The 17969-nt window shown below is 41.7% G+C and overlaps 1 protein-coding gene across 2 annotated transcripts; it reads left to right on the forward strand.

The window, feature by feature from the left end:
• The first annotated feature begins 962 nt into the window (after window positions 1-962).
• Window positions 963-17893, forward strand: dpydb (dihydropyrimidine dehydrogenase b). 2 transcript variants are annotated; one of them, XM_041949453.1, is made up of 25 exons: window positions 963-1273; window positions 6176-6286; window positions 6449-6531; window positions 7197-7284; window positions 7463-7624; window positions 8007-8203; window positions 8507-8588; window positions 8908-8995; window positions 9300-9407; window positions 9511-9680; window positions 9764-9974; window positions 10163-10347; window positions 10508-10723; window positions 11684-11848; window positions 11975-12043; window positions 12194-12277; window positions 13307-13427; window positions 13563-13682; window positions 14206-14348; window positions 14666-14720; window positions 14956-15077; window positions 15834-15983; window positions 16129-16191; window positions 16716-16793; window positions 16898-17893. In XM_041949453.1, the coding sequence occupies exons 1-25, from the start codon at window positions 1244-1246 to the stop codon at window positions 17060-17062; spliced, it is 3066 nt and encodes a 1021-aa protein (XP_041805387.1). In that variant the 5' UTR covers window positions 963-1243; the 3' UTR covers window positions 17063-17893. The 2 variants fall into 2 exon arrangements, 1 of the variants encoding a protein (XP_041805387.1); XR_006007251.1 differs by lacking the exons at window positions 9300-9407; window positions 9511-9680; window positions 9764-9974; ... (12 more) ...; window positions 16716-16793; window positions 16898-17893 and having other exon boundaries at window positions 8007-8227; window positions 8908-8951.
• The last annotated feature ends 76 nt before the right edge of the window (window positions 17894-17969 follow it).

Raw genomic sequence — 17969 nt, forward strand, 5'->3', positions numbered from 1 at the left:
AGGTCAGATCAACTGCAACCAGCTGCTGGTCATCCAGCGCCATCTTGAAATAAAAATAAAATTGTGTATCAGTATCAACAATGTTTTAAGCTCCTATACTGATAACCCCACAGATAATCTTCACCAACTCTGCAGGTAAAAGAAACCATCCAGAGCAGACTGAGGGAGGTGTATATTGACGAGAAACGGGGTCCTTGTGGTACCCCAGTGGAAAGAAAGTGTGACTGGGGGACTTCTCCTGGCATGGCCGCTTCACAGTCACCCTGTGAGAGTAGCGCTTGTACTGGAGATGTTTAGTGTGGATAATTCCTAAGAAGTCCGAATCACTGAAATGAGCAAGAAATAGAAAGAAAATCTCCATGGTATGGTTTCCTCTCTGTTGAAATTGAACACAACAGTAACATACTCAGTAAAACAGTCTAGATCTACATGTGGTGACCCCCACCCACTGCCCTTCAATGCCACCCTGTTATAAGCCCTTGCCACCATGTTGCGACCCCATATACATTTTCTAGATCCACCACTGTTCCAGGCCCCCCGGTGCTTGTCCTAAATTTGGATTGCAAAGACACGACCTTACAGACTTTAAGTGCTTTTAATCAATGTTTGACAGGATAATGCTTTACAGTATGTCTGTTAAGTGGCCTGTGCTCATTTCTCTTCTGTCTGGCTTCAGCTGATGTTGATGAGCAAAATGACTGGAACACCATTTGGCTGACAAAGCTCCTTATTGCCATATGTCTAAACACTTGTGACACATAATTGCACGTACGAAACACCTCTTCCTCAACTGACTTGGCTGATGATACAACACCAAGAAGGAATTGCACAACACAGAACACTGATTTATGCAACTGATAAAGAAACAGAAGAAGAAGAACGCCACCTCCTCACAAGAGGTGGAGCCTGGGCCGGATAGTTTACTGTAGTCATTGTTTGTTTTATCCAGAGCTCAAGTGCAATGCACTGAGAAACTTCGACCCTCAGAGAGTGATAGCAGCTCTGTCTGTCAGACTACCTTATCACAGATCAGAAGGAGAAAAAATGTTTTTAAATCTGTTGTCCAACTGATAGTGAGAGGAGCGGGCCTGATAAGGACTGTTGGCTCTCAGATCACTCCACTTGGGAACAGAGCAGTCCCGGACAGTGTTTCGGACCTCTGATCCAGAAACCAGCAGCGATCTCCACAAGATCTTCACAGAGCGTTTGAAAGCTTTTATCCTCCAGACCAGACAGAAACATCATGTTAAGTAAAGACCTTCCAGACATTGAGGTAAAATTTATTTAATCTTTTGCCTCTTTTCCCTCAGCAGGACTGTCTATTTACTGTCCACATTAACATACTGTGTATTTGCAGGTGGCAAATAACAACGTGTGGAGAGTAAATCCGCCTCAAACTCACAGTAAAAACATGTGTTTATGCTACTATTCATCTAATATAAAATGACAGCGGACATTGTGATACATAGCATTAAACTAATGTTGACTTAAAAGTCTGAAACATTAAATTATACATTTTCTGACTATTGTTTTCCTGTTGAACACTGAAGGTCATACTCAGTTCTCTTTTTTTATTCATCATGTCGTTATGCTGTTACCAGCACAGTGGTGATCTTTTTATGGGATCACAAACCTCATATGATCATGTTTGTTGGCTCGTCTGACAGGATGTTGCAGTTTTAGTTGTTGCAGGACAGTGAAGTAAAGAGAAAGTCTGACTTTGCACTCCATGCACCTGTTTGGATCTACAATACCATAGAACAAAAAAAGGCAATATAAATGACTCGATCAGCAAAGTCAAATACCCTTACACACAGGAATTTTTATGAGAGCAAATGATATTTTTTATTAGTTTGGGGCTTAGCCTCCACCACTTGAGACAGAACAGTAATCTGAGGCCTCTCAAGGGTTAACTGTGCGCTACGCATGACTCGGAACGATGGTCTTGGGCTCAGAACCGGTTTCAGCTGCACAGCACTGCCAGGAGAGGGCATCATGATTAACGCTGCAGGAGCCAGGGTGGTAGGTGAGGGCGAAGTTAAACCGGCTAAAGAACAGGGACCACTAGGCCTGACGGGAGTTTAGGCGCTTGCCAAACCGGATGTAGGATAGATTCTTGTGAACAACAAATGGTAGCTCTGAGCCCTCCAACCAGTGTCACCATTCCCAGCCAATCCTCCATGGCCTTAATTTTCTCTGGATCTGGCTTGACTGGCAATAACATATCGCATGAAAGTTAGAGGCTGCGTGAAACTCACATTTTTCTGCCTTGACAAAAAGCTTGTTTTCTAGCAGTCACTGCAAAACCTGCCACACGTGAACAACGTGAACAACGTGCTCTTCCTCACTCCTGGAAAAAAATCATCCAACCAAAGCGATTGAGAAAGTGCCAGGGACATGGTTGACCAGGTCTGAAAAACTACTGTGACGTTAGTCAGTCCAGAGTGCATGATGAGATACTCAAAGTGACCTAGAGGAGTGTTAGACGCAGTTTTCCACTCACCCCCCTCCCTTATTCTCACCAAGTGGTATGCATTACAGAGATCTTATTTAGAAAAGACTGTGGCTCAATGGAGTGACTCAAAAGCAGAGATTTTTATAGAGATAGTGATTTATCTTTTTTCGAGACAAAGAAGAAGCCCGCACTGACAGGAGAAGAGGAACGTATAACACCTGCAGCAGAGGGATTCCTGGATCTATGTCTCCATGGCTTCCCCCTTGGGAAGAGACAGACTGTACAGATGGCTGGTAGGCAGTGAAGCACCGAAGAGGATTTCAAAAGCACAATTGCATGGGTGGTGCAGTGATAGGGAGACTGGCAATTGTTTGCTGAAAACCTCCCCTAGGTCGTGATACTCAGGAGGAACCTTGGACAAGTCAGGTGGCTCTCAGGGCTTGGGAGCAGGAGGGAGGCTATCTGGGACTGGAGCAGACTGGAGGCAGTGGGACAAACAGAATAAGCTCCATGCAGCAATCAGAGGGTTGTGATGCTGGAGCAAAGGGAACCCAAGCACCAGTGTGAGGTGTGGACATGACATAAGTTCAAGAATGATTGCCAGACAGAGGCAATCTGCAACCGCCTGACTGAAGAAGAAGAGGAAGGAACTGCATGACGGGGAAAGAAGAGAACCTGAGGGGGGTATCTCATGTGGCTAATTCATCCTTTAACTGCTCACTAATGAAGAGTTGTGTCCGGAAGTCAGCTGAATAATTGGCCACACTCCCATTTCCTTGTTTTAGTCCCAGCAGCCTCCCAGCCACAAAAAAATCCTTCTATTGTTAGGTTCCCCAACTGATTCTCCGCCCACTCTAGTGCCCGTATCTTGGAAATCTCAGAGGCAAAGGTGAAAGGTTTTTGACGAAACATCATGTCACACTGTCGGAGAAACCCTCGACATTTTCCAACATCACCTGAGAACGGTTCTGGGTCCGTGGCGTGGGACTCTCTGGTGGGGGGTGGTGCTGAGGCAGTTTCCACTGGAGCGGAGGGTGACAGAGGTGGCTGCGGCATGGTCGGCGCTGGAGTGGACAGATTAATATGAGAGTCTAACTTGTTGCTCATAGTCACTTGTCACTCATGCATGATTCCCAACAGCTGCCTCTGATGAGCTATCATTCCTTCTTGGACGCCACAGCCTGCCGCAGGCTCTCCACCTCCCTACCTAAGCTGGCTAGGCCCATTGTGATGGTCGGCTCGTACTGTTGAGTTAAGCAAAGTACTGGACCCAAAATGCCACAGGCAGGTAGAGAGCGCAGGAGACAGGGCCAAAGTTAACAGTCTTTAATGAACACTAAATCTAGGAATAAAAGGCAGAGGCAACGTATCTCCAGAGTAATGGCGAGGTTTGAGGGCTAGGGGGTTAAATAGGTGGAGATCCAATCCTTTTCCATAGACACAGACAAACACAGGTGGGAGCAAGCACCTGAGCACAAAAACCACAGGAGTCAGAAGGCATGCAGGAGGGGAAACTGTAGACCCCCACAAGTTCTCTCTTAAGTTGGCGTGCAAAGTCCACACGAAATAATATGTCGAAATTAGTTTGATAACTAAAGCTGTGTCAATGTTTGGTTGCACCACGGAGGCGGTTCATCTTAACTCTGGTGTTATCTATTTGTTTAAGTTATCTAAGCTTATGTATTTGCTTGCCAGCACTATACCGGTAGTGTTTAATGTCAGATATAGTTTGTAGTGTTGATGTTTGTCTGTGTACTCTTACAGGAGTAGTTCATGTACTAGCACGTGTTGGCGACACAAAATAGCTGCTGTAATTCTCTCCTCTCATCCTCAAGGTTATCTCAACTTTCAAAATAATGCACCACGCCAGCCTTTACTTTTCAAAGGACGTTATACAAACTAAGGGCTGGGCGTGAGATTTAAGCTGCAACTTAAGCTTATGTTCAAACTGGGGCAACCCTCAAGATGTTAGTAGGACATAAACTTTGTCCATAGTTAGAAATTACCTTCAAACTTGGTTAAATTCAAACTTATGCATAGCTGGTGCCACCCAGTGCTGGACCACCCTGTTAAATACATCTGTGACTCTGAATATAAGAGAGGTCATTGTTGAAATATGTTGAAATAAATTGAATATCATACAAAATAATATGTATCAAAGGGACAGGAGAGGCAGAAGGTCTGAGCTGAATAGTGAATAGTCACTTTTTGTCAGTGACCACACCAGTACCATTGAATAATATGCACAAATAGACTGGACCTACAGTCAAATACCAGTAATGGCATGACAAGTGAAACATTAACATTGACTTTAGAGTTCATGGGCTGCTCACCAGGTTGGACCTACATGATCCACACATACCTTTGAATTATTTACTGCTATGACTTCAACTTGAAAACATTGCTGATTGCAGCTTTGAAGGCCCAAAGAGCTGGTGTTTTCTGAGCTATACAATAGAACATACATACTCTCATCATAATCTGTTTTCAGGTCACACAAGAGTCGTAAGATTTGCTCTCTTTTAAACAATCTGCTATTCTGCCACTTCAACATGGCTCAGCAGTAAGGATAAAAAGGATAAAAAAAGCCATGCTGTGCAGTCCTAATATGGCTTTATGGTCTTGTGCAATTAGCCATGTGTTTTGTTGTACAAGCTGTAGAAACGTGACGTATGGTCAGAGTGGAGGTATGGTGTGCATGTGTAGACATGGGGCAATAGTTTCAATGGATGTTGTAAACATCTGTATTTAGCTCTTTATATGCATAAAGACTGAGTTTGGAATTTGGTTGAAAGCATCCAGAATCCTAATATTAAATGTCTGGAAATTAGATACGAACCAACATGTCATTATATGTTAAGTTTACAGGTCTGTAATTATTCCATACCAGGGATCAAAACCTAACAAGTAAAGCAGCTTATTTCACACAGGACAAAATCAAACAGCAGTCTGTCAGTGGTCTTAAAGTATCCATGAAATCAGAGAGCATCTTGATCTTAACTGGATATATTATCTTTTGTAACAGGACGTCACTATTGGAGAACATTATTTTCTTCTTTTCTGCGTCAATGCCACAGGTCACATAACCTCAGAGCATTGACCTGGCAGTTCATCATTATCTTATCATCTTGACTCCAACCGTTCAAACAAACAACTTCCCAGAATGTTCCGTAGATTCACGTTTTTTTGTCAGCAGATCTGTGTGTGTGTGTGTGTGTGTGTGTGTGTGTGTGTGTGTGTGTGTGTGCTGTTGATAACAGTAACAGTAACCGACAGTGTTTCACTTTATATTCCACAATTCCAAAACTTCTGGTTAGCAATTCAAAAAAAGTAAGGAACAGCCTAACTTCACAGCGATTTGAGAGATCAGAGGTAATTATCCTGTGATCTCGAGATAACAGAGTTGGTTTCTGGTGATAATGGGATACATTTGTCATAATCTTGAGAAAACAGCAAGAAATGTATTCTAAAAAATGTTATCTCAAGAAAATGACTTCAATATCCTGTGATAACATCATTATCAGCTTGCGATTTCAGTATAATAGAATACAACCACAGCTGGTCTTGGTTTGTGTAAGTAATACATTTGTTTGGCACTCTTGAAATCTGTTGTCAGGAGTAGCCAACCCATAACTACAGAGTCTAAGAATGATGCGATTGTCTTAGTGTCTGTCAGAGTGTAAGACTCAAGCATCTTTATTGATGTGTTTCACCTCACAGAACATCCTGGCACTGAATCCCAGGGTGAAGACTCATGCTCAGATCATATCCACGGCGAACAAGAAGAAGGAAAAGAAACACTGGAAGAGGAACCATGAGAGGAGCTGTGACGTAAGATAAACCAGACACGCTCACATACACACACGCAGTCAATAGCATTTGATCAATATTTTCTACCTGCTCCTGCGTTCCTTTTTTCCTCCTCATTTCTGTGTTTACTTTGAGTTACTCTTCATCGTTTTATTTCCTCCGCTCTTTCTTTCTGTCTCCCAGTCTTGTGTGAAGTTAGAGAACAACTTTGATGATATCAAACACACGACGCTGAGCGAGCGCGGAGCTCTGCGAGAAGCAATGAGGTGAGAATCAATGACACTGCTGTTTTCCGATGCAAAGTACCACTTTCAGATGACGTGTAATCGTTGCTATAATGTTACCACTTGTGCCACCTGCAGGCAATGAGTGTTACTGCTGCAGTTTTTGGTCATGGCCTTAGGGGTTTTAATTTGACTGCTCCAATTCTTTGGTCCAGACTAAAATATCTCTGCAAGCACTGCATAGATTGTCATGAAGCTTTACATGAGTCCAAAACAATGGAGGCGACCCTATTGACTGTGATGATCCTCTGACTTTTCCTTTAGCGCCACCGTGAGGCTAAAATTTTAATTTGTCCTCTACTTTGGTTTATAACAAACTACCTGCAAAACTAATGCCATTACCATTATCATATGTACTTTGTGGTTAGTGCTTTAGTTTATATTAAAAAAGGTTTGCCATCTCATTACATTGATAGTCATTGATAGCATCATTCCATTCCCAAGCTATTATTTATGGTCTTTAAATTGTAAAAAAAAAAAAAAAAAAAAAAAAGTAGACAGGAATGCATGCTTATACTTTCTTTTTGGTTTTTTGCCCATTGTCTGTTGTTGGATGTTGATGACTTGACATTATGTGTACCCTGATGCTTGCTGGATGTTCTTACAGCTTAGTTAAAGTGTCAAATAAAAGTCAAATCTGTGTTTAGGTGTCTAAAATGTGCGGATGCGCCCTGCCAGAAGAGTTGCCCCACAAACCTGGACATAAAGTCGTTTATCACGAGCATCTCTAATAAGGTACTGTTAAATATAGACGCACAGACACATTCATGCATCCATGTACACAGTGATTCTTCGTCTCAGAAGATGTTAAAGAACAAATTTAAATTTAAATTAATTAACACACTTGTTTAAAAAAAGAATTGCATTTGTGTGTGTGTGTGTGTGTGTGTGTGTGTGTGTGTGTGTGTATCAGAACTACTATGGAGCAGCACGGGCCATCCTTTCTGACAACCCCCTGGGTTTGACCTGTGGAATGGTTTGTCCCACATCTGAGCTGTGTGTGGGGGGCTGCAACTTGTATGCTTCTGAGGAGGGACCCATTAATATCGGAGGGTTACAGCAGTTTGCTACAGAGGTACAAAGTTTTCTGGATAAAACATATAGGCTAATGAATCATTTGTAGAATGTTTGAAAACCTGAACTGTTGACATTTATAGCCACTAACTACTCAGATGACTCAACTGTAATGAGGTACAGTCATGTCTCCATCATTTAATGTACATGCTAATAAGTATGCGCATATTCTCGTACCTAAATGTTGTTTAAGGACCCAAAAAACTTTTACTCAGCATACTGCATACAGACACATAGCTTTCGCACTATTATCTATGCCGATATCACACTTTAAAGTCAGCCGTGTTGTGAATGCACTCTATTAAAGGGCTTGAAAAGTGTATTATTTCAAATATGTGTGTGTGTGTGTGTGTGTGTGTGTGTGTGTTTGTGTTTCTTCCTAGGTGTTTAGTAAGATGGGCATCTCTCAGATCAGGAATCCTGAACTCCCACCAGCCAGCGAGATGCCAGAGTCTTACCACGCCCCCATAGCTCTGATTGGTTGTGGCCCAGCGTCAATCAGCTGTGCTTCCTTCCTGGCCCGTCTTGGATATGATAATATCACCATATTTGAAAAACAGACGTACACTGGAGGGCTGGGGTAACATATCATCACTATCATGCTGTATGTATGTGGAGTATGAAATTAGATCATGTTGTATAATCTAGGATCATTTATCAGGATAATTGTAGATTGGTTGGTGCTAACGAAGGAGTACTGAGTCAGGGTCAGGTTTCTGTGAGAAGGACTGACTGCAGGCCTGTTTAAAATCTAATCTAATCTGTAAAACCTCTTCAACATTTTTTCATGGTAGAAAGTCAAGATGGCAGGAGAAGAGCTATGTGAGACGATGTTGAAAGAAGGGAAACTGAGCATTCATCTAACGTGTTTGCCTCCCTGCAGCACATCAGAAATCCCTCAGTTCCGGCTTCCCTTTGAGGTTGTCCAGTTTGAAATAGACCTAATGAAGGACTTGGGAGTCAAGGTATTCATGTCATACCCACACAGAGTTTTTAAGTGCCTTAAGTGTCCGCACTGTGAAATGCTGGAATACACATTGCGGTAATTCTTTAGCTATGAAGTCTTCTGTTGGTTGTTGGATTTTTTTGCTTTTTAATCATCTTAATGAACTCAGCATGTACTGAAATACAATACCAAACCCTTAAAATGTTTTGTGAGTGCCATATTTGACAGGTAAAAACACAGATGAATTATTTGTGTTTATTCGTGAAAACTGCATATTCATGAACATTAAGACATTAATGATGTGATGTTAAATGAGTGTTTGTGTGTGCACACACCAGGTGGTGTGTGAGAAGGGTCTCGGCGTTAACGGAATGACTCTGACGTCCCTGAAAGAGGAAGGATTTAAGGCTGTCTTCATTGGGATTGGTGAGGGCCACATTCTCGAAAACAGCTTTGCTTCATGGATGTGCAATATAAAGTTTGCCCTTTGGGGTTTTACATCTTTTAATACATCTAAAACAGTGTTATATGAACATTGTGTCTCTGTGTGTGTGCTTACTGCAACTGCATGCAGTACAGTAAATGTTTGTAAAATTGCGTATAGAAAGTCTTAATGGACATACTGCAATTCTGGACTGCACCATTACCAATCAGATCTGTCCAACCAGTTTTAGAACACACACTCTTTTTCTGCCAGTACATGTGTTTTTGCATGTGTGTGTGACTCCAGGGCTCCCTCAGGCCAACAGAGCGAAAATCTTCAAGGGTTTAACCATGGATCAAGGCTTCTTCACTTCCAAAGACTTTCTGCCCATGGTGGCCTCAGCCAGCAAGAAAGGTACTGCTCTGAACACACACACACACACACAAACACACACATTCATTTATCAGAGACAAGCTTTCACTGCCGTGTGTCTCTGTCTCTGTCTCACTCTGTCCAGGCATGTGTCAGTGTCGCTCCTCCCTGCCCGAATTAAGAGGTGTAGTGATCGTTTTGGGGGCCGGTGACACCGCGTTTGACTGCGCCACCTCGGCTCTCCGCTGTGGAGCCAAGAGAGTCTACGTCTGCTTCAGGAAGGGGTTCACGAACATCAGGGCTGTTCCTGAGGAGGTACGGTATTAGGGCTGGATAGATGGACCGATACGTAGGCAGATGCACGGATAATATTGAACACGTGTGTTTCTTTCTGTCAGATGGAGCTGGCTAGGGAGGAGCAGTGTGAGTTCCTTCCCTTCCTGTCTCCGCGCGAGGTCATCATTAAGAACGGTCGGGTTGCCGGGTTACAGTTCTGTCGCACCGAGCAGACCGAGGATGGTGACTGGCTGGAAGATGAGGACCAAGTTGTCAGGCTAAAGGCTGATTACATCATCAGTGCCTTTGGTTCCATGCTCAGTGAGCCACAAGGTAATTATCGATCAGCTTAGGAGCACACTAACTGATCAGCAGGTTTTTCTTTGATCTGAACTAATAAAAGTGTAGAGATAAGACTCAGAAGATGTGTATAAATCTCTCTCTGGTTTCTGAAAGGTATCTTTATCTTTCTATCTGTGTATGTGTGTGTTTTTGTGTTTTTGTGTTTTGTCTGTGTGCAGTGACTGAGGCCATGCGTCCTGTGAAGCTGACCCGCTGGGGGACTCCAGAGGTGAACACAGACACCATGCAGACCAGCGAGCCCTGGGTGTTTGCAGGAGGAGACATCGCTGGTTTGGCAAACACCACAGTGGAGTCAGTGAACGATGGCAAACAGGCCTCATGGCATATTCACAGATACATCCAGGTACAGTTGTCTATGTGTCAAACATCCACCACATCTTTAAAATCCACATCTAATTCAACTGCCATCATCAGGGAGGAGCTGAGACACTTACGTGCCATCTAGGTTGAGTAACATTAGTGATGTTAGTAAAATATTTGTCCCATCTCCCCTCCCCCTGTAGTCCCTGCATGGACAGATAGTGGACCCAGTTCCGAAGCTGCCGTTGTTCTACAGTGCTATAGATCAGGTGGACATCAGTGTGGAGCTTTGTGGAATAAAATTTCCCAACCCCTTCGGCCTGGCGTCTGCTCCCCCCACCACCAGCACCGCCATGATCAGAAGAGCTTTCGAACAAGGATGGGGCTTCGCTCTGACCAAGACGTTTGGACTGGATAAGGTACACCACACACACACACACACACACACACACAATGTAAGGTGCCGAGCAAACTATTGTGCATAATTAAAGGATTTCTTTACATAATGGTATTATTTTAAAACCTTTAAGCTGTTTTGAGTCTAATAAACAGTTGACACAAAATAATGGTAACCATTACATTTTAGAAATGATTGAATAAGTAACTTAATAAAATGAACCAATCCACCAACATTTGAATGAGGCCAGAAGTGGAACCTTCTGGAGCCACTTTTACAGCCATTTGCTGCCATCATACTGCAGGTATTTTGACAAGAGCCACTGTTTGTAGCAGGTTTATTTATTGTTCACAGGCATGCCAAAACTGATGACAAAACAGTGAAGGTAACAGCTAAATAAAATTAGCAACATATTGTAGGGCTGCAGCTAACAATCATTTTCATTGTTGATTAATCTGCCAAGATTTATCTGATTAAAAAAATTTGTTCGTATAATGTCAGAAGAAATAAAAAATGTCTTAAAGCCCAGTTTAGCTTTTTCAGATTTCTTGTTTTGTCCAAAACCCACATATGTTCAGTTTACCAGTAATGTCATTTATTTGTCTTTTTACATTTAAAAACCTAAAATATCTGAATAATGTATTGATTATTGAAGAGATTTTTGGTCAATTGATCAATCAATTTTCCACTGACAATAGATTTAATTATTAGTCCATTGATAATTGTTTCAACTAAAGTATTGACAATGTGATAAAATCATGACTCTGTAAGACATTAAAAACTAAAAGAAATCACATTGATTTCAAGTTTTAGGGAATGCCATTTTATTAACTCTGCAGATAATATGTTGGTGTTACTGCGAAACACTCCATTTAATTTTAGGAAACACAGATTGCCTAGACAGCTGAGTGAAAGGGTCATCAGTTTTCACAGCCGCCACTATCAATTCATCCAATTCCTCTCCATAAATCTGTGTCTGCAGGACCTGGTGACCAATGTGTCTCCTCGTATTGTGCGTGGCACCACCTCAGGCAATATGTATGGGCCCGGTCAGGGCTCCTTCCTCAACATTGAGCTCATCAGTGAGAAGACGGCAGCCTACTGGTGTCAGTCAGTCGCCGAGCTAAAGAAGGACTTCCCTAATAATGTAAGGTTATCATCACGTCACGTCATGTGTTTGTCATTGTGTCTGGAATACGGTTTGTAATGCATGTGATGCATGGCTGAATAGATGCATGATGGATGCTTACCCTTCTACGTGCCTCTCTGTCAGGTGGTGATCTCCAGCATCATGTGTAGTTACAACAAGGAGGACTGGACTGAGCTAGCCAAGATGGCAGAGGTGAGGAAAAATGACATGCAAGTAACAAAATCTTCACTGTTCACAGAACGCACACAGTTAAACTATTGTGTGATTGTTATTTAATGCACACACACAGGTTACAATGGTGTGGTTTGTGAAGGTGTAAAACAGAAAAGTGTGTGTGTGTAGGGATCAGGAGCAGATGCATTGGAGCTGAACCTGTCTTGTCCTCATGGGATGGGAGAGCGAGGCATGGGACTGGCCTGCGGACAGGTACACACACAAACACACACACACACACACACACAAATGCAATTCTTTTTTTAAACAAGTGTGTTTATTAATTTACAGGTTGAATAATCACATTACAACAACAAGAAATAATACAGGTGCAATACAGAACAATCACAGTAAGGCTCATCTTCGATAGACATCACAGGGCAGTAAGATGTATTATTTTGCGCAGTGCAGAACATACATTGTCCTTTACCTTAGAGAAAAGCATTTCAAATAAAATAAAGCTAACGGCAGCAAATGGGCATATAGTAAATACATGGCAATTCCATTTGTTGAAGGTGTACATAGAGGGGGAACATGCCTCCAATGCTTTCCTCCCCTCTAAGAACACCATAAAAGATCTCCACATACTGTTAAAGATAGAGTATTTACCCTTTAATGTGAAGGTGAGTTTTTCCAGCGTCAGAGAATCTGATAGTCCTGTAAGCCAGATACTAATACTTGGTTTGGTAGTGGATTTCCAAGATTTGGCTATAGTGTGTTTGGCTTGTAACATGCAAAAAGTAATCATAGATTTGTTTGCTTTGCTAAAGTTATTGTTTGTTGGGTAGATGCCCATTTTATACCTGTAACATGCAAAATCATATCCATCACCTCACTCCAAAAGGCCTGAATTTGTGGGCAGTCCCATAAGCCGTGGTATAATGTCCCCTTTCTACCACATTTGTAGCATGAGTCCGGGATATTGGGATTAAATTTATTCAGTTGAGTTGGTGTTACGTATATTCTCATTATCCACTTGTACTGGAGTAGTTTAAAATGGGTTTTTATTGTTTGTCTTTGGGATTTTAAGCAAATTTTCTGCCATTCCTCCACACAAATGCAATTCTGATCTCCAGCACATGAACATAGATTTACTTGACACCCATACAGTATATATCAACAGAGTGTATAGTTCTGAACATACTGCATACAATCGTTGACATCCTGTTGTGCCATATTATAGAGGACAACATCTAATATAATCTTTTAAAAAAAGAACTTTGTCTTCGTCTTTGTCATTAGGACCCAGTGTTGGTGCGTAACATCTGCCGCTGGGTGCGTGCAGCCATTTCCATTCCGTTTTTTGCCAAACTGACACCAAATGTTACCAATATTGTGGACATCGCCAAGGCTGCTCATGAAGGTAACTCACTTCATCGCAGCACACTCACTCCTTTTCCTTCCAGAGCTGCTTCTGTGTTTTCTGTGTTTCATTACATTCATCTATGTATGTAATAAATGCACACAAGCTGATTGTTATAATTGTGTTGTTTCATAGGTGGAGCAGATGGAGTAACAGCAACCAACACAGTCTCTGGTATGATGGGACTGAAGGCCGACGGCGCCCCCTGGCCAAGTGTTGGAAAGGGCAAACGCACCACATACGGAGGAGTGTCTGGTAAGGACACACACAAACAATCCCTTGTAACTATTAGTTACCAGTACAGCAGAGAAGAATGCTTCAAGAGAGAAAGTGTACACTTCTTATATACCTTGATGAACTCAAGAAAGACTATAGATTAAAAAGAGAACAGATGGATTAATGTGGTTATTCTGCAAAAACCTACACGTCCCATAATGCAACGGATGTTTACCAGGCCTCTCTGCCCGGCAAATCTATTTCAGTTTCTGTAAGTCTGTAGTTTGAGTTCTTGTAATGTAATAATAACAGAACTTTCACCCAAACGTAAGGCTGTAACCGTGGATACCTATAACAAGCAAAATCAGATCTCAGTGTGCTGATTGGCAGGAGGTCTAGATGGACTTTAGGTGTAGGATTTGGAGGTAATATGAAAAAAACACCAGTATTGTCCTTTAAAAGATCCTTTGAGTGAATTAAAGTGACACATGGTAGACACACTGAGCCAGCTCTCACTGAGGCGCTTCTCCCAGCCACTTAGTGATATTAACAATGTGTGCAGGTAACGCCATCAGACCCATCGCTCTCAGAGCGGTGTCGGCCATCGCCAGAGCAATTCCAGGTTTCCCAGTTCTGGCCACCGGAGGCATCGACTCAGCAGATACTGGACTACAGTTTCTTTATGCCGGAGCCTCGGTGCTACAGGTGATAGTCTTACTGTGAAACCCAGCCGAGTGAGACTGAAGTAATGGTTTCCCCATGCATGTGTGTCTATTAAAAGTTCCCTTGCTGTTTAACATCACTGTGAATGAACATTTGCTATTTTCCTCCATCTTTGTTGTTTTTCAGTAATTCTTAGAAACACTGTCCAAATATTAAAAGTAATATCCAGTAAAGAAAAGAGCACTGATAATAGTAATTTATAATTTCATCAAATCTGACTTTAATCTCATTGATTGAATGATTTGAAGGTAAAGAAACTCTTACATACATGTCTTGATGTCTGTGTCTGATTTCCACAGGTGTGCAGTGCGGTGCAGAACCAGGACTTCACAGTGATTGAGGATTACTGTGTGGGTATGTAACTGTTTCTGTTCTTTCTGTCCTATATTCTCTCTGGTCAAAGTACTCATGTCAGAGCTTTTCTAACCGAACCATTTTATCCAGGCCTAAAGAGTCACAGTATGTACACACACTTTGTATGCTCTCAACCCTCCTGAGCGATCCACCAACATAATGCCCCAGTGTATCCAGAGGCTACTGCTTTGAAATGCCCCATGATGATACCATAATGATGAATCTGTGTGTTCAGGTCTGAAGGCCTTGTTGTACCTGAAGAGCCTGGAGCTGAAGAACTGGGACGGTCAGTCTCCTCCAACTGAGAGACATCAGAAGGGAAAACCAGTTCCCAGACTAGAAGAATTGGTCGGAAAGGTACTGCTACTTACAGCCAGTAATACTACTGTTATACTACTATTATAGTGACTACTAGTCCTATTTGCTCTCCTGTGTTGGAGAAGTAAATCAAAGGCAACTGGATTGGCTGATTAAGTTTTAAGGTGCCTGAGCAGCCAAACAGCTGTGCAGCCCCAAACTGCAAACAACACTGCATGGTGAAAGGTTTATATTCTTAATGATCAAACTACAATACATTACACACTTCTGTCCAAGAGGACTTGTGCACAGCATATAAATCAAAGTACACACTTGTCCAGAGCCGTGCCAGCAGAGATCGGAGGACTTTGAAGTCTGGAGACAGTGATATAAGATCTGTGTGAGATTTCTGTTATGTAACTCTGAATCTTACTGACTCGGATATTACTAAAAAATATTCTTTCCCACTCTGCAGAGGTGAGTGCCTCTGAACACCTGAATACTGGAACACCTTAAACCGGCATGAGACAGAACCAGTCTGAGGACCTGAAATAGATACTTAGTCATATTTCCTGGTTAATTCCTGAACATCTTTGTATCACTTCTACTGACATCTACACCATGTCTGATTTTATACTACTACAACTTCCTTCTACTCCCACCTTTCTATCACTGCTAGTACTACTGTAGTATTATTATTACTGAAAACACTGACTGAGCCATTTCAGTGTAAGTTTACCTTATTTTTCCTCTAAACATTTGACTTGTGTGCATGCATGTGTGTGTGTGTGCGTGCATGCCTGTGTGTGTGTGTAGAGCCTCCCTAGCTTTGGTCCGTACCTCCAGCAGAAGACAGACGCTATCGCAGAGTACAAGAAAAAACTCAGAGACACTGATAAACCTGATGTGATAGAAACCAACATCAACCGGGTCTGCACGCCCAAAAAACCTGTTCCTGCTGTCAAGGTATACACACACACACACTCACTATTCCTTTGAATGTATTATGCTTTGTTCTATGGACTGTTTAACCAATAAAACATCTTTGCATACTGTATGTGTGTGTGTGTATGTGTGTGTGTGTGTGTGTGTGGTCATGGTGTATTTGTAGGACGTGATAGCCAGAGCGCTGCGCTACATTGGAGCATACCAGGAACTGAACAACATGGAGCAGGTACCCATTTATTTCTCACGCTTTGTCGCCCTTTTATATTTTCAGAATTATACTGGTTTAGTTAAAGTGAACAAAATACAAAATGAGATATTTTTTATGACATTTTTGACATCTTGACATAACACAAACTGTTTCTCATGATCACTAGATAAGAAAAATGTGTGAGGTTCTGTTACGGTAATCACCCATAGTCAGTAAACAGAGTAAAGGCAGCCTCTACCACAGAGCTTTTTTGTCTTATGTAAGGTTACAATATAAACTAGTACAGTAGCTGTTGACCTCCATAGATTAGCAATAAATATATAAAAATATTCCAGGAGCGTGAGAGGGATTTCTCGTGAGGTGGCAGCTGCTGTAGTGCCAAGAAAAGAGCTGCTGTATTCTTTGTGTCTGTGTGTTGCTGTACATTGGGTAGAGACAAAGACTAATAAAAGTGACATTTATTCATATGAAAGGTGACAGATAATTACTCAGATAACGTGAATATAAACTGGTTCAATCACGATACTCCCCTGTGTTCTCAGGTCCAAGCTCTGATAGATGAAGAGATGTGTATCAACTGTGGTAAATGTTATATGACCTGCAATGACTCTGGGTACCAGGTACGTCTGTCTGTCTGTCTGTCTGTTAGATAAAGATAGTTGTGTCTGTTTTTAGGACTTCTCTGCCTCAGCCTTGTAACATGTCTTGCTTATCGTCTTTCCAGGCTATAGAGTTCGACCCAGAGACCCACCTTCCCATCGTGACTGACAGCTGCACGGGCTGCACGCTGTGCCTCAGTGTCTGTCCAATCATAGACTGCATTAAGATGGTTACCAGGACAACGCCCTATGAACCCAAGAGGGGTGTGCCCATCAATCCAGTCTGCTGAGGGAAAGACAAACAAAGTGTTCCACCTATTTAATAATGGAGATCAAATATTGTGAAGTTCTGTATTGGGACTAATGAATCTGCCACGAGGTCTGAGACATTTGTAAAAGTGTTATAAACACTTTGTCCCATTAGTGTGAGCCATTTGAGTGATGTAAAGAGTTCAAAAAGGATGGATAAATGACTTCCAGTGCATATATCTGTTGGGAAATGTAGTCTCCAGTCTAATAGCACCAGTAATATCACTGGAGAAAGAGACAACAACGAGGTTCACAATAATAGTATCCAAATAAATTTGCCAATAATTTAACAGTAATTCAAACTCAAATTACTTTAGCAAATTGTGGATTTGGATGTGATGATTGACAATTTCAAATTAACTGTGCATATACTGCATGTTCAATGTATTAATGTAAAAGAAAATGCATATTTGATATGGTCTTTGATTTAAATAAAGGTTTTGTCATACAGCAATTAGGAGCAGGAGGTCAGTAGTAGCAGGACATGGATGACATGTAGGACAAAACATACACATACTGTAAGTCCTGTCACATATTTCAGACATAGTGGATCAAACTGGGATGGAAGTCATGGACTGTGTATACAGACGATGGTGGAAGAAGTATTCAGAGCCTTTACTTAATTAAAAATTAGCAATACCCCAATGTAAAAATACTCTGTTACATGTGTTATCAGCAATGTACTAAATGTACCACAGTTATATATTAAAGTATAAGCAAAATGAATCATTGTGCCAGATGTGTCAAATAATATACTTGTAAAATATACAAATATACTGTATATATACATTATATTAACACACACAAACTCATGTGTTCGAGTAAATGAGCATTTTTGTTCAACTACTACTATGACGTAGCTGTGTGGCATGGGCCATTGTCCTGCTG

Source organism: Chelmon rostratus, chromosome 12 (assembly GCF_017976325.1).
Source record: "Chelmon rostratus isolate fCheRos1 chromosome 12, fCheRos1.pri, whole genome shotgun sequence".
NCBI lineage: Eukaryota > Metazoa > Chordata > Actinopteri > Chaetodontiformes > Chaetodontidae > Chelmon > Chelmon rostratus.

Excerpts from the sequence above, each read along its gene's own strand:
- dpydb (XM_041949453.1), top strand. The coding sequence starts at position 1,244 with ATGTTAAGTAAAGACCTTCCAGACATTGAG. Across the intron at positions 7,285-7,462 it reads TCACGAGCATCTCTAATAAG|AACTACTATGGAGCAGCACG; the intron begins GTACTGTTAAAT and ends TGTGTGTATCAG. Across the intron at positions 13,428-13,562 it reads CGCCAAGGCTGCTCATGAAG|GTGGAGCAGATGGAGTAACA; the intron begins GTAACTCACTTC and ends GTTGTTTCATAG.